The sequence below is a fragment of the Peromyscus leucopus genome, chromosome 8b (assembly GCF_004664715.2).
Source record: "Peromyscus leucopus breed LL Stock chromosome 8b, UCI_PerLeu_2.1, whole genome shotgun sequence".
Classification (NCBI taxonomy): domain Eukaryota; kingdom Metazoa; phylum Chordata; class Mammalia; order Rodentia; family Cricetidae; genus Peromyscus; species Peromyscus leucopus.
Window position 1 is genome coordinate 100,089,494 of NC_051086.1, and position 15,919 is coordinate 100,105,412.

General features: G+C 54.7%; 2 protein-coding genes across 5 annotated transcripts in view; both read left to right on the forward strand.

The window, feature by feature from the left end:
- Positions 1 to 849: 849 nt before the first annotated feature.
- On the forward strand, positions 850 to 8,744 carry Tsen54 (tRNA splicing endonuclease subunit 54). Of its 3 annotated transcripts, XM_037201249.1 has the most exons (12): positions 866 to 924; positions 1,022 to 1,186; positions 1,303 to 1,366; positions 1,445 to 1,528; positions 1,825 to 1,923; positions 3,669 to 3,721; positions 5,618 to 5,669; positions 5,780 to 5,928; positions 6,113 to 6,738; positions 7,401 to 7,461; positions 7,742 to 7,858; positions 8,280 to 8,744. In XM_037201249.1, the coding sequence occupies exons 1-12, from the start codon at positions 869 to 871 to the stop codon at positions 8,428 to 8,430; spliced, it is 1,677 nt and encodes a 558-aa protein (XP_037057144.1). In that variant the 5' UTR covers positions 866 to 868; the 3' UTR covers positions 8,431 to 8,744. The 3 variants fall into 3 exon arrangements, 2 of the variants coding, with proteins under 2 accessions (XP_028745542.1, XP_037057144.1); XM_028889709.1 differs by lacking the exon at positions 5,618 to 5,669 and having other exon boundaries at positions 850 to 924; positions 5,830 to 5,928; XR_005090414.1 differs by lacking the exon at positions 8,280 to 8,744 and having other exon boundaries at positions 7,401 to 7,544; positions 7,742 to 7,833.
- Positions 8,745 to 9,504: 760 nt separating this feature from the next.
- The window catches only part of Llgl2 (LLGL scribble cell polarity complex component 2), a 38,281-nt gene continuing 31,866 nt past the window's right edge, over positions 9,505 to 15,919 (forward strand). Inside the window, exon 1 of one of the 2 annotated variants that reach the window (XM_028889697.2) lies at positions 9,505 to 9,619. The gene's annotated coding sequence lies outside the window, so the exon portion shown is untranslated. The remainder of the gene's footprint in view (positions 9,620 to 15,919) is intronic. The other variant, XM_037200695.1, reaches the window with a different exon arrangement.

A 15,919-nucleotide genomic window follows, 5' to 3' on the forward strand; every position in this document is an offset into this window, starting at 1 on the left:
GATCCCGAGAGCGCTGGGTTCTAGTCTAGACCGGAAAATGGGCTGTGAATAAGTAGGAGAGAAAAGAGGATGTCCTGAGGACCCCACAGGGGCGGGGACCCCCTCCTCTTCGCCCCATCTTTTCCCGGGTGGCCCGCAGCCACCGTCGTCCACGGGCAGAGGCGCCGACGCACGGCGGCTGGCTGGAGCAATGGTGCCACCTAGTGGTGAGCGTGGGAACGACCCGCGGAGTCACGGCGGGGACCCCAGCCTTGAGGAGGTGCTTTTGGAGGCTGGGGTGGCGATTCAGCACCCGGGTGAGCCGGACAGCGCCTCCCGCCCCTGGCCTTTGAACCCTGCTCCCGAGCTCCTCTGAAGAGGTGTTTTTTTTTGGCCCATCCTGAAGCAACTCCGAATGTCTCCGGACCACTCCTGACATCCCCACGGGGCCTCCAGTTTGCAGAGCTGGTATTCGAGGAGTCCCTGCTCTCCGCTCTGCACGCACCTCTTCCCTCTCGGTGGCAGAGCGCTAGGCGGTTCGGGGCTGCAGAGAGGACGGCCCCGCGTGTGATTGCTCACACCACCTTCCCAGGGGCCGGGTAGTGTCACTAGAGAGGGGGGCCCCGCAGGAGCGCTGGAAACACAACAGGTGAGTTTCTCTGCACATCTAGAAACCTGCAGCCCGAACCCGGCCCCGCGGACTGAGGGACACGGGTGCCGACCGGCGTGAGGACGCCGGACAGGTAGGAAGGAAGGCGCGAAGCCCGAGGGCGGATTTGCCATCGCGGGAGCGCAGGGCAGGCGCGTCCGCGGGCGCTAGGACCGCGCGCGGGGTTCCGGGGGTGGGCGGGGCTTGGGCGGCGCGCGCGCAGCCGCAGACGGCGGCCCGATGGAGCCCGAGTCCGAACCCGCGTCCGTGGAGGTTCCCGCGGGCCGTGTGCTCAGGTGCCGCGCGGCCCGGGGGGTCCGGGGGGAGGCGTGGGGGTGCGTGGGATCCGGAAGCGGGCCTCGGTGCTGACCGCCTGTCCCCGGCTCTCCTCAGCGCCGCGGAGCTCCGGGCGGCGCGCTCGCGCTCCCAGAAGCTGCCTCAGCGGTCGCATGGCCCCAAGGACTTCCTCCCCGACGGCTCGGAGGCCCAGGCCGAGCGGCTGCGCCTGTGTCGCCAGGAGCTGTGGCAGCTGCTGGCGGAGGAGCGCGTGGAGCGCCTGTGAGAGGGGCCGGGCCGGGGCTGGGAGGGGGCGGGGGCCGGGCCGGGGTCGGGGGTGCGCGGAGGCCGGGGACTGCCCGCGCAGACCCAGACGCCCCCTCCCCACTCCTCGCCAGGGGCAGCTTGGTGGCCGCCGAGTGGAGACCCGAAGAAGGCTTTGTGGAGTTGAAGTCTCCTGCGGTGAGCGCCCCGAGCATCCGGGGGACCCCTTTCCTCTGCCCCCCAGCGGCCCCGTGACCCTCGCTCTGCTCCCCACAGGGGAAATTCTGGCAGACCATGGGCTACTCCGAGCAAGGGCGGCAGCGGCTGCACCCCGAAGAGGCCTTGTATCTGCTGGAGTGTGTGAGTGGGGGCCTGGGGCTGCGGGCAGGGGGTGCAGACTAAAGACGTGGGGAGGATGCGTTTTGGTGGACCACAAGGACTTGTACGTTTTCAGTGAACTTACAGGCGGACTTGGAGGACAGAAAAGAGTCCCCACTCAAGCAGCGGGGATCTAATCCTCTCTCCTAGTGGGTCGTGGTCGTGCAGTGTTGTTAGGGGTGTGGGGGGGGAAGAGGATCAGAGCCAAGGAGCTGACCCCGTTTGGCTTAGGCTCTGAAGGAAGGATACACACGACTAAGCTCTTGGTCCTCTTCCAGGGCTCTATTCAGCTCTTCTACCAAGACCTGCCACTGTCTATCCAAGAGGCCTACCAGCTGCTGCTGACTGAGGACACCTTGAGTTTCCTACATTATCAGGTATCAGTGGCCTCCCAGGGAGCCTCCCATTTGCCGGGCCAATTGAGTAGTGACAAGTTTCTTGAGGATACAAGCCCAGTGTCATGTGCCACGCTATAGGAGAGTTAAGAGCCTGTGCTGATCATCAGGCTTATACTCTAATGGAGCCAGCTGGATAATAAAAAGTTGGTAGGTAACCAGGCATGGTGGTGCACGCCATTAATCCCAGCACGTGGGAGGCAGAAGCCGGAGGATCTCTGGAACTCTGTGAGTTCCAGACCAGCCGTGTCTACATAGCAAGCTCCAGGACAGCCAGGACTATAGAGAGAGACTGTCTCAAAACAAAACAAAAAGTAGGTAGTGCTTGTCATGGTCAACCACACAGGTAATACCAGCACTCTGGAAACTGAGGCAGGAGAATCACAAGTTAAGACAGGTTGGACTACATGATAAAACCCAGTGTTAAGCAGAACTACTAAACAGCAAGGAACAACAAAAACATTGACTTTACAGAGAATTAGTGCTAGGTCGAGGATAAAATTAGGATAGAAAAAAGATCCATTCTGGAATGTTCTTTCAGGTGAGACAAAGTAGAGGGTTAGCGTGGCAGTGAATGGAAAAAAGTATCTCGGGAATGTTTTGGGAGAACGAATGGATGGTTGTTAGCAGTTGGTTGGATGACCAAGAGACTTGTGCCAGTATGACCAGCATGACCAAAATGGTGTCATCTAGCTGGGGAGACTGAGGTAGGCGCTTATTTGAAAGAAGGGGACTAGTCAAAAGTGATCTGTTTCATACAAAATAGTGTTGAGGTACTTCTTGGACATCCAGCAGGATTTTAGGCACACAGTAGATAATCTAACCTAGAATGGAGGGCGAGCCGGGCGTTGGTGGCGCACACCTTTAATCCCAGCACTCGGGAGGCAGAGCCAGATGGATCTCTTGTGAGGTCGAGGCCAGCCTGGGCTACCAAGTGAGCTCCAGGAAAGGCACAAAGCTACGCAGAGAAACCCTGTCTCGAAAAACCAAAAAAAAAAAAAACTAGCCAGCATAGTGAACATCTTGACATTGTTCCTCCAGTAATGCTGGAGGGGCTGGGAATGCAGCTTCTCACAAGATTCTTGTCATGCATGCCTGCCTTCAGACCTCAGCACTGACAAACAAAAACTATACCACCATGTGAGATAGCACATGCCTGCCATCCCGGCACTTGGGAGGCTGTGGCAGGATTACAAGCTTGAACCATTAGGCCTGGTGAGGATAATATTTATAATGGAATGTGGTCCAAGCAGTTCCAAGGTTTGGAACTGGAGCTATATAGGAGAAAAAGTTTCAAGAGGTATAGGAAATGACTTGTGTTTAGAGAAACTACTAAGTTACTGTAAAGAATAGACAGCCAAACCAGGCATGGTGGTACACGCCTTTGATCCCAGCCCTGGAAAGGCAGAGACAGGTGGATCTCTGTGAGTTCAAAGCCAGCCTGGTCTATAGAGTGAGTTCCAGGACAGCCAGTGCTCTACACAGAAACCTTCTCTCTCTCTCTCTCTCTCTCTCTCTGGGAAAAAAAAAAAAAAAGAATGGACATCTAAGCCAGGCATGGTCGTAATTCTAACACTTACAGGTAGAAGGAAGAATACTACTTTTGAGTAGTTTGGAGCAGCCTGGTCTACCTAGTTCCAGGATAGCTAGGGCTGTATAGCAAGAGCCTTTCAAACAAACATGCAAACAAAAGGAGCATCTAAGACTTCCTTTTCTCTTCTCTTGAGGTCTTCAGCCACCTGAAGAGACTAGGCTACGTGGTCCGTCGGTTCCAGCCAAGGTAAGTCCTTCCTTTGGTTCCCATGCACTGCCGTCCTGGGACCTGGCCGACTATTCTCCTGTGAAAGTGGGACCTGGGACCTTTGGCTTCAGTGTGGCTTCTTGGGTCTGAGCTAGAAGTGTTCAACAGGGGGCATGTGGGCATGGATTGCATCACTGCACTTTCTCCCGGGTTGCCAAACTGGACCCCGGCTCAGGCAATGACCAAGTACCTGCAGCTCACGATGAGCATCGAGACAGAGAACTGCAGTAGCCAGCGCCTGGCACGTAGGTGTGCGGCCAGTTTGTGAGGCATGTGCAGGACTGAGGGACCGGGAGGGGTCGACAGTCGGGTGGGTTTCACATTTCTAATGCCGGCCTAGATCTCCTCCGTTACCTAGTGGTCCGGCCTTGCTGAATGCCACAGCCACTTTCAGACTTACAGTAGAAACTGGTATAGATTCTGCAGTTATAGTCTGCCCCCAAACTCTAAAACGGTTCCCCAAAGTGGGATCTGTCCTAGGGAAACAGGCCAGCTGTGTGCAGAAGTTCCTCCTGAGAGTGTTCTGTCAGTCAGCAGTATTAGTGAGCACCTTCTGATGCCAGGCCCCGAACTCATGGCTGAGGAAGAACAGAACCAAATCTCAGCCTCTACCCACTTCCTGTATAATAAAGAAGAGTTGCAAACGCCATCGCTTTGCCAAATCGACACTTGAAAATCAGGGCTCAGCTGTGGAGACCTACCCTCGCAGACTGGTTTCTCTTTGAAAGCAGGGCCGTCATGTAGGACTTGTAGTAAAAAGATGTCCTGTGATGTAATGACGGACTTAAGGTTTCACTTCACAATTGTAATTGGTTTAGATTCACCGTACTGCATCTGAGCCGTGCGGCACTGGGAGCCATAAAACATTCATAGTGGTGGAGAGGGGGACTCACTGCAAGTACAAGGACCCAAGCTCAGTCCCTCAGAACCCAAAGGCTGTGTGTTCATCCTGGTATCCCCAGCGCTGGGGGGGCAGAGAAGGCAGGTCCCTGGGGTTCAGTGGCCAGCCTGGCCTAATCAGGGAGCTGCTGGCCACCGGGATAGACAGCTCCCAAGTATAATACCCAAGGCCCTCCTCTGCTATTGGGCTTGCTCTCTCTCTCTCCCTCTCCCTCTCCCTCTCCCTCTCCCTCTCTCTCTCCCTCTCCCTCTCCCTCTTCCTCTCTCTCTCTCTCTCTTTCTCTCTCTCTCTCTCTCACTTCTCCCCCCTCCTCATAGCAGGGAAGAATGCTATAGTGATAAGGGTCTGAGCCCACAATATATAACTGAGTGGGGAAGTAAAAAAGATTTTATAGCAGTGTGTTAGTACAATGTCAGTTTGGTCAGGAAACAAAACAAAAATATACAGAGAAACAGTGGTATGTATGTACAAGAAATAAAAATGTACCAGATGGCAAGTTCTAGGACCGCCAGGGGCTACACAGAGAAACCCTCTCTCAGACAAGCAAACAAAAAAATGAAACACCCCAAATAAAAAACAAAGAAGAATGTTACCTGTGGGAATCCAAGGTTTTTGTTTTTGTTTGGTTTGGTTTTTTGAGACAGGGTTTCTCTGTTGTAGTCCTGGCTGTCCTGGAACTTGATATTGTAGACCAGGCTAGCCTCGAACTCACAGAGATCCTCCTGCCTCTGCCTCCTGCGTGCTGGGATTAAAGGTGTGCGCCACCACCGCTGTCTGGCTCATGGTGTTTATTTCCATCTTTTCTTTCCCCCTGTGTTTTCCAAGTTTTCTATTGCCTTTTGTTCTTTTCACCAGCGATTAAGAATTTACTTGTTTTCTGTTGTGCTGGGGGTGGAAGCCAGGGCCTCATACCTCCTAGACAAAGGTTCTGTCTCTGAGCTGTACTCCTGGCCTGATTAATCATGTGTTGCCAGCTCTTTAGGAACATCTGGTATTATTGGTGACACTCAAGGGACGTGGGCAAAGGTGGGTGACTAGGCCCTTGTGGCTGTTCCAGTACTCCTCCTTTGGGTATGGATCTCCCTCTGGCCTCCGACTTGTCCTCTTGACCGCTCCCTCCCAAATCCTGCTGGCAGCACCAGTCTGAGAAGGTGGAGCTGTTGCCTGCCTGCTGTTCTCCCCACAGCTCTGTTGTGTCGCCTTACGAGAGGCAGCTTAACTTGGATGGCTATGCCCAGTGCCTGGAGGACGGGACTGGCAAGAGGAAGAGGCGCTCCAGCTGTCGGTAATTCCCCTGCCGTTGCCACCCCCAGGGAGTGTCTGACCACAGGGCTTAAGAAGGGGCCTGGGATGTTCTCATACAGGATTGGGGAGCCAGCCGGGGGTCCACCTCCATTCCAGTGGGACAGATATGTCCCGGTGACAGTAACAAGGGGCAAATACGCTGCTTTTCCTCCCATGTCTCTAAGGTCTGTCAATAAGAAGGCTAAGGGTCTGCAGAGCTCCCTGCCACCCGTGAGCCTGTCAGCCTCCAGCCCACCTGCCTGTGACCAGAATAGCCAGGATCCAGAGAAGCCCCAGGAGTCAAGCCCCAGGAAGGACTCAGGACTCTCCTCTCAGTCTCTGGGGTCTCCAGAGCCTTGCCCTGCTCTGGCCAGGGAGGATGTGGGGTGTGGCCAGGAGAATGATAAAATCGAGAATGGAGCCAAGGGGGCTCCTAAACTCCGCTGGAACTTTGAGCAGATCTCCTTCCCCAACATGGCTTCAGACAGCCGCCACACCCTCCTGCCTGCCCCAGCCCCAGAGCTGCTCCCGGCCAATGTCATTGGGCGAGGGACAGATGCTGAGTCCTGGTGCCAAAAGCTGAACCAGCGGAAGGAGAAGCTTTCCCGGAGAGACCGGGACCAGCAAGCAGAGGCCCAGCAGTTCCGGGAGGATGTGAATGCAGATCCTGAGGTGCGGAGCTGCTCCGGCTGGCGGGAGTACAAGGAGCTGCTGCAGAGGCGACGGCTGCAGAAGAGCCAGCCCCGCCCCCCACACCTGTGGGGCCAGTCTGTCACGCCCTTGCTCAACCCTGCGAAAGCAGATTCCCCAGGTAACCACCCCTCACCTGCTATACCCACAGGCCACTGGGAGCAGAAGGATCCTAAGACTTTGGAAAAGGCATGTTTGACCAGGCTGGCTGGGGCCTAAGGTATGAGGAGACTGCAGTGGAGTGTCCCTGCACAGACTTCCGTAGGTGACAGCGGCCCCAGCAGAGCCCACAGGAAAAGGTTTTCTGATGAGTCATTGCCCGTGACACTTGTGGGGGTGAAAACTACACCCAAATCCTTACGACCATACCCAAGATTGCTGGATGGCGTTGCCAGCAGCCAGGTGTGGGTCTCTCCCCTTCACAGCTGTTAGCCGGAGCGTGGCGGCACCCCAGAGGTTTTAGCCAAGTAAGAGGAAAGTTCACTATCTGTTCTTAGGAACAAGGAACTAAGTGTGTGGCCTGAGCTAAGTATAGTAACAGGTTCAGAAATCTGTAAAGGCGTCAAGGGAACATGGGAGATTGGTAGGTGAGTAGAGCAGGATTACCAGATAAGTGTGTCCTGAATACTGCTACTGTGTGGAACATAACTAAACACATTCTGGTAAGTCTGATGGTCCTAACCTGGTTAGCAGATTGGGCAGAATGGCAGGAGTGTGTAGGAACTCCTCCAGGAGTGTGTGTGACGCCCCTTCTCCAGGTCTTGTTTTCACTTGCCCTTGTAGCCACGGTCCTTCAACACGTCTCTGTGCTGCAGACAACACACCTTGCTGATGGAGGTTACCGGTGAGTCTCAGCTCTGCTCACTGTCTCCATGACATTGGCTGCCAGGTGGAGCGACAGCTGGGATTTGATTCCTGGAGTTGGGTGTGAGTCAGAGGATCACCCCAGGGACACCTGCCCGCACACTTAGCTTCCAGTGACAGCTACTGTCCTGTGCCTCTAGGGAGAGGGAGAATGATGAGATGGTGGTGTAGCCCCTGTGAGGCTGCTTGGTAGAACTGGTAGTAGGAAGGGTTTGGTGAGAGAAGAGAGTCTGTTGTTACGTTTCTCATTTGGTCCGCAGGCTGCTGGGGAAGTCTAGAGGCTTGGAGATCAGCTTCGATGTTTACCAGGCTGACGCTGTGGCTACCTTCCGGAAAAACAACCCTGGCAAACCCTATGTCCGAATGTGCATTAGTGGGTACGAGATGATTGAGCAGTACCCTTGCTGCTGCTGGCCCATCCATCCCTTGGTCCCTGCCAGTCCCTGAGAAGAATCGGGTCCAGAAGGGTTAAGTGCCACCTATCTATCCTTGGTACTGGCATTTTAGGGTGGTCTCCTCTTCACTTTAGTGCTGGGCTCACTCAACAGGAGGGAATTGGTTTGAAGGGTTTACTGGGTTAGAGTGGTGAGAACCCATATCAGCTATCCCTCTGCTCTGGGGCTATCTCGAAGAGCTCATCAAAGCCATGGGATTTGTAGACATCCGAGCCCAGGGCCAGTATTCACGGTCCCTAGCTTTCTTCTTACAGCCTTCCTGCTCTGGAAGCCTTGGGGGGGCGGGGGCTGGGAGCCATGGGTGGGCTATGACTAGGTCTCAGTTTAATCTGTATTCCTGCAGATTTGATGAGCCTGTCCCAGACCTCTGCAGCCTCAAGCGGTTGACCTACCAGAGTGGGGATGTTCCCCTGATCTTTGCCCTGGTGGATCATGGTGACATCTCCTTCTATAGCTTCAGAGACTTCACGCTGCCTGTGGATCTGGAGCACTGAATGTATAGCTCTGAGGATGGGCTTTTTCTGGGGGACTTGGACTGCTCTCAGGGACCATGTTAGCTGACTCCTGTACAGGACTCACCAGGAACTGTCTGGGCCAATGTCGTCATGGCCCTGGGTATCTGCTGTTTGTAGGGGAGTGAAGCCTTGCCCCGTTCCCTCTTGCCTGGCAGTGACCCCCTTGGAACTCAGGACTTGATTTCAGAGGCCCAGGTGGTAGGGCAGAAGAGAGGACTCTGTGCCTTTAAACAGGGGGGTGCTTGCTTCGTGCCATAAAGCCAAAGCCATTAAAAAAATATTTTCTGCTGTGATTGGATATACTTACTTGACTACCCCGTCCCTTCATTCCTGATTTGTCCACCCCGGGGGAGGAGAGCCCTGGTTGGACCAGAGAACCTGTGGGAGAGCATGGCTGACTTCAAACACCGAGGTTTGGATTGGACCCCCACCACTCAGAGGGGCCCCCACGGTTCTTTCCCCTAGCTAGTAAAAACTAGCCTAGCTGCAGTGGCTAGCCCTTTTGGATGTGGGCTCCAGTCGACCTCTGTGAAGATGGAAGTGGGGGGCTCCCAGCCGAGGTCAGGCGTCTCGCCCTTATCCCTTCCTTCCTGTACCACCGGACTCTTGGGTCTGAGACCTGCACCTGCCGGTCATTCTAGTTGGAAGGAACGCTCTTTTGAGGAGCCCGCCTAGCTATGCCCCTCACTCGACGGCTGCGAGAGGAACCTGTCCTCATAACTGGCATCCATCCTAGAAGGCACACAGGGACTATTTCCTCTTCCGGGAGGTGGTGGGACACTGGCAGCAGTGAGCAGTCCTGGGACCAGGTGCGCGCAGGTGAGGGCGGGGTCAGGCTGCGCTAGGTGCGTCTGCTCGCTGCTGCCCGCCCCGCGCTCCTGGGCCCGCGATTGGCCGGAGCGCGGCCCCCGCCCTCGAGCGCTCCCAGGCTGCGCCCCCGCCCCGTCAGCTCAGCCCGGGAGGCGGGGCCGGGGGCGGGGCGCGGGCTCGGCAGGCTCGCCCTGTATGTAAATAGCGGCGGCTCCGCCCCCCCGCTCGCCGCGCCGGAGGTGAGCAGGAAGGAGACGGCCGCCCTGCAGCCCGTGGGCCGGCGCGGGGAACCGGAGCGGCGGGTGACGGGCGCCGAGGAACGCCGAGGCCTCGGGCAGGGCCCGGCCCGCGGTTGCAGGTGAGCCCACCTGGCTTTACACGGTCTTCGGGGGCGCGGGCCGTCAGGGGCGGCGCGGCGCGGCGCGCGAGGATCCGAGTCCCCTGGGCTTCCCCGGGTGGGTCAGAGAAGGCAGCACCCAGGTCTGCCTTGCTCGCCCAGATCTCCGACGTTTGGCTCGTCCCGGAGAAAGACACCTGTAGAAAGTGGCTCTGATAACTTGTCTTTTCCTGTTTCGCCACACGGATTACCAAACTTGGGACTCCGGTTTGCACAATCGTGTTGGCTTTCGGGAACAGGGAACAGGTGTCTGGCCTGGCTGGGTGCGGGGGGCACCGTGAGCGGAGACCCAGTCCCGGACCCTCGAGTGAGGCGCCTGGACGCAGAGCCGGGCGACACGGCTTCCCGTGACCCGGCGTCCGCCAGCCGCGTCTGGAGCGTGTTACCTTGGCGGCTTAGCCCTTACCTCTGCCATCTGGGCGCCCTCCCTGCGCGCCCTTTGTGCCTCCTAATCCTCCGACGCAGGAAGTCCGCGGGTGGGACCTGGTTCTCTCGTAGAAAGGGAGGGGGGCCTTTCTACGCTCGGGGCGGCTTTGGACACCTTCAGGGGACCGTATTGAGACCCAGTGTGTCTTACACGCTGATGGGTGGGGGTTGCACTGTGGGACTTGGCAAGGAGTGGAAAATTCTTGCCAAAGAAAGTGTGCTGTGCTTTTACTCGGTTTGGACAGTTGGTGGACACACTGGGCCTGAGCTGTGGGAAGTGGCCATAACTGGGGTAACCGCGATGTAGCTCTTAGAGGGTTTTCACCTGAAACAGGTGAACTTCCGGTAAGGAGGGCGTGGCTTAGATACCGAGTCCCTTCCCTTGGGGACCCTTACGTCGGTGCAGGCTCTAGAGACTTGGTGTTTGAAGCCGTTCTGAGCCGGGAGGGAATGGGTGTGTCGGGGTAACAAGGAAATGTTTGTGGGAAGAACCGAGCTGCGCTGCACGGCCGAAAAACTGTGGCCTGTCTAAGAGAAAGCAAAGTTAGAGTGGCCTTGGGAGAAGATCGCCTGGGTCTGTGTAAGCTAGTGGTCAGGGAGGCAGGAGAAGGATGGAGAAAGCGTTGTTTCTACTATACCAGTGCGGTAGTTTTAAGTCATCTGCACACGGAGCATTTGACAGTACTCAAGGCAAGCTCTTTCTGCTCTGTGAGCAGCTTGGGCCAGTTCCCTGGAGAGCACTTCCAGATCCTAGGGACATTCTACGTCTCTACTCTTCCTTGAGGCAATGATGGCTCCTCTTTAGTGACAGATCAAGATCATTTCAATTATATCAAAGTATTTAGTCTCAAGCCAGGCGTGGTGGCTCACGCCTTTAATCCCAGCATTAGAGAGGCAGAGGCAGGTGGATCTCTGAGTTCGAGGCCAGCCTGATCTACAAAGTGAGTTCCAGGACAGCCAGGGCTACACAGAGAAACTGTCTTGAAAAACAAAACAAATAACACATTAAGTCTCTTTTGTTCCATTTAAATTGTATTTTGTATGTGTGCATGTGTATATGTTTGGGCATGCACATGTTATGGGGTGTGTGTGTGTGTGTGAGAGAGAAAGGATAACTTAGGGGAATTCTCTCCTTCCACCATGCAGGTTCTGAGGATTGAACTCAGGTCATCAGGTTTGGTGCCAGGTGCCTTTACTTGCTGGCCATAAAATAATATTCAACAAACAACAACAACAACAAGGTGGCTCATACTTGTCATCGAAGCACTCTTGAGACCAAGGCAGGAAGATTGCTACAAACTGGAAGCCAAACAGGGCTATGAGACAAACCTCTTGATTTTATTTTGATTTTTTTTCAAAACAAGGTTTCTCTATGTAGCCCTGGCTGTCCTGCGTCTCACTCTGTAGACTAGGCTGGACTGAAACTCACAGAGATCCACCTGCCTCTGTCTCCCGAGTGCTGGAATTAAAGGTGTGCGCCATCACTGCCCAGCTTGATTTTACTTTTAATTTGTGTGTGTGAGTGAGTGTATGCCACATGTTGGAGACCAGAAGACAGCAGAGCTAGGTAGTTTATGAGCTGCCTGGAGTGGGTGCTGGGAATGGAACTTGAGTCCTCTGGAAAATGATCTCTAGTTGTAAAAATGAGTACCTTTAGAAAGTGGGAAGCAAGGCAGAAAAAGACTCTCTCTTTTGCCTGTTGTCTTTTCCCGCATAGTAACCCCAGGCCCCATCATCAGATGGCTGTGAATCCTGCCTCACAGTTCTTGCTGAATAGCCTTATGTCTATCACTTAACCATGCTGAGCCTGGGTTTTCAGAGGTTGTTGAGAACATGAAAACATGAGCTTGATGGCCTACTACATAGCAGGCGTCCTCCATCCTAAAATCTGCTAACTTTCCTAGAAGGGTAAAAAAAAAAAAAGTGCCAGTTAGCCCCCCCTCCCCATGTAGGCTTTTAGGTAGACACCTGCAAAATCAGTGGAGGGGTCATGATTTTGTGATGTTTTGAAGTCACTGAAGCTGAAGGTCAGAATTTTATGATAAGGACAGACATGGGAAGGGGTGGGGGGAGATTGACCTCTCCTAGCCTGATATCCTCTTTCCCTGGTCCTTAAAAATTCCCTTACTCTATGGGAAAGCCAGGGTGGAGGGCTGATGGGCAGACTCTGTGTGTGTGTGTGTGTGTGCGCGCGCGCCTGTGTGTCTGTCTTCTGAGTGTAGAACCCGATCTGTTTCTGCTCTCCATCCAGGCATACCCTGTCTGCTCTACACCCCGGAGGTGGGGGTGGGGCAGGGGAGTGAGAGCATTCCTGTACAGCTCTGCCTTTCCTCAAGCCCCCTCAAGACACTTGAAGGGAAGGTCTCCTTCCTGCCCTCTTTCTCCCCACTCCCGCCAACCCCCTGTGCAGGACACTGGAAAGTTTAGAATCAGCCTGTGGCCCTTTGCTGTCCTGCGGAAGAACCCGAGTGGGTCTGGCAGGACCTTGTGGGGAGGCTTAGCTTCCTGGTCTTCTAAGACACCCAGGAGCAGCTGTTGAGACACCTGAGTTGGGTACCACTGGAGGCTGGGAAAACTGAGCAGCATTGGCAGCTAGATGCACTCGAGAGGCCCTCTTATCTCCTCCATACTGAGGTCTCCTCCCCCTGGGCTGGGGCGTGCCGGGTCTGCTTGACAACTTTTGTTTTCCCCTGCCCAGGCACAGTTTAGACAGGGTTCAGAGCAGGAGATGGGCGTTGCCCATCAGTGCCACCTGTTCTGGGAGCCCTCCCCAGTCTTGGCTCCCGAGAGATCCCAGGGAAACCCTCCCTAGCTGTGCCCAGCTTCCTTTGAGCTGGCTTTCTCTGTCTGCCCTGCCTCAGAGGAAACGGGTCCTTTGAAGAGCCACTTGCCCTTCCCAGGAACCACTATGAATTCTTGAGCTAGGAGAGGCTCCTTTGGGCGTGGGCACAGGGAAGCCGAGAGGTACCTGCCTGACTCTACTCTTTAGGAATTCAGCGAGAGACCAGAGCCCTCTCTTGAGGGACTTGACTTGGTGTTCCCAGGATAAATAGTATTAATATTTAATAATATTATTCTGGGATATTTCTTGCCAAGGAGCTGGGTATCCTGAAGCCACGCTGTGTGGCAGGGTCTGCAAAGGTATCCTTAGAGGATGCCACCCATGCCATCCATATGGCCTTTGCCTGGGTCTTAAGGACAGGATAGGAAGTTCTCGGAGGACCCTGTAGATTCCACCTCAGCATTCTTTTGTCTGTTTGTTTTTCAGATCAGGGTTTTTCTGAGTAACATTCCTGGCTGTCCTGGAACTCACTTTGTAGATCAGGCTGGACTCACTGAGATCCCCTTGCCTCTGCCTCCCAAGTGCTGGGATTAAAGGTGTGGGGCACCTCAGCATTCTTAAAGTCAGAGAACACCATGCCTAGTTAATCTCTGGATTGACTGTTTAATCATTGATTTAACAATAAGTTCTCATTGTTTCTTGGTCCTGTCGTGGAATTTTCTTTCTTTCAAAAGGGTGGGAGATCCTGAGTGACAGAAAATAAACATAGCATTAGCAGGTGATATGAGCTGTAGAACAGAAAGAACCAAAGAAGGTTTGGGATGTCCCTTTGGTGGGAGAGCTGTATGCAGCCTCACAAGGTTCAGCCTTGACAAGAGGGGGGCATGTGAGTTAAAGACTTGAGGAGGCAAGGAAGTTCTGAAAATAAGACTTGAGTGCCTCAAATGCCGTGTGGCCCTGGGGATAGAACTCTGGATGAAACTGGCATTGTACTCTCCCTGTAACTGCTGGGGACAGCTGTTCACATTGAAGGGCTGGACTGGGACCGGGTGACCCAGGTCTACCTGCCTCCCAGAGTGCTTTTGCTTCTCTGTGCACCTTACTGCGTTTCCGGGGAGCCAGATGTGGGGATGTGAGAGATTTTATGTGTTTAGGCTTCCCAGGCCTTTCCAGGGCCCCCTTCATGGGCACTGCATAGGAGGACACTCAGAGGATCCTGGGTTCCTCTCTAAGGGTTGTGGGACCAGGTCATGACTCGTTAGGATGACTGACAGGAGGCTTGGAGACCAAGACCAAGCCAGCCTTTGCAGCCCAGTCCTGTGTCCTGGACAAGTAGCTGAAAATGCGCAGAGGATTCTGGAGTCAGACGGATTGGGACTTGGACTCCTAGTGTTTGGACTTGATACCGTCCTGAATCAGCAACTGTAGGAATGAAACTAAATAATGCAAGGGAGGGCCTTGGTAACATCTAGCCTTGGCTAGCTCCCTCCCCATTGTGACCCGACAACCACCTCCGGTGGCCCATGAGCTCCTAGGTTCATATCTACATGGAAAGTATCCTTTATTCAGGGTTTGCTAGTCAGTCAGGCCTGCCTGGGGCCTTCGGAGGTTGAGTTTCCCAAGCAACACCAGTTCCTGCAGAGTAGCCGTGGGCATCTGAGTTGGCGCAGACAGGAGCAGCTGCCGGGGCAGTCCCGTAGAGCCCTGCCCTGCACTCTATCAGTGGGAGGTGCAGGGGCGGTCTCACATCCGCCAAGCAGGAGGCCAAAGCCACACTCATGGTCTCACACAGGATGTCGGGGAAGGGAGGGGGCCAGTTCCTTGATCAGCGACGTGTTGTGGGAAGCCCAAGCGGAGGGGACAGGTGAGGGGGGCTTGGGTTCCACAGTGTACACTCCTAAGAGCAGGAGGGATACTGTGTGGCTCCGGCACCTCCTGTCCCTGAGGCCAACGCAGCAGGACACATCAGTGTGAGGACTGTCCCAGCAGACCAGTCAAGCTGCTGAGCTATTTAGGGACTTTCTAGAGGACTGGCCCATCCACGCCTCTAGGACAGATGGGTTCAGCTTGGCCACACCTTGTTTGCGTGGGAACACATGAGCCCAGGCACCTCATCAGGGTTGTCTAACCTGGAGATCCCTATATCCTACCCAGGCGTGGTCAGATCTGCCACCCGAGACAAGGCTACCCCATGAAGTCACTCTCCTCACCTTCCTCTCTGTGTTAGGATCTGGAGATGGATGGGTGGAAAGGCCAGTGTGTAGCCCTGTGGGTTTTGGTGTGGAGGAGTGGGGGGGGGGGGCAAAAAATGGGAGAGGAAGACCGGGTGTGAGTGTTCTAGTCTTTCAAGTCTTTTTTTCCAGGCAGGTGTCAGGGGGTGCATTAGACCTATTTGGGGCCCAGGAATGTTCTGCTGACAAGGGGCTGTGGGGGTTAATAGTAAGAAAAGGAAATGACTGGATCACTGCCCATAGATCACTCTCAGGCTCGTTTCAAACACAAGGCAGAGACTTGTGTGGATAATGGTCCCCCATGGCTCAAATGGCCACCCCTGAATCCTAAGTGCCTGCCTCTGTCTCAGGATCGAAACAGGGGGATGCCTCAGAGGCTAGTCTGGTTAGGTCAGAGGGTGTGAGAGACTGGGTCATCTTTAGAAGTTAGGGGGCTTCCCTACAGAAGCCCAGTCTCAAATAGCCACATGGTGACCCAAATGACTGCCTCAGTTCCTTCTTACCACCTGACTTGGGGGTCTGAGGGCTCCTTGACTGTGGCGGTTCCTGAACTCACCTCTTCGATGGTTCCTCTTAGCACCTGGTTTCACCCAACTGACTACTGAGCACTCTCAGCTTCTGAGCCTATATGGGTCTATCAGGGTGTCCGATCCACTGAGGTCAACATGGCTAGACAGGAATCCTGTGTCCTCGGAGCGATTCCACCCACAAGATGGAGACAGACAGACAGACAGACAGACACACACACACACACACACACACACACTCTTGGGGGACCCATCTTTTCCCCTTTGGACCTCCTCTGTACCCTTCAGATAAACC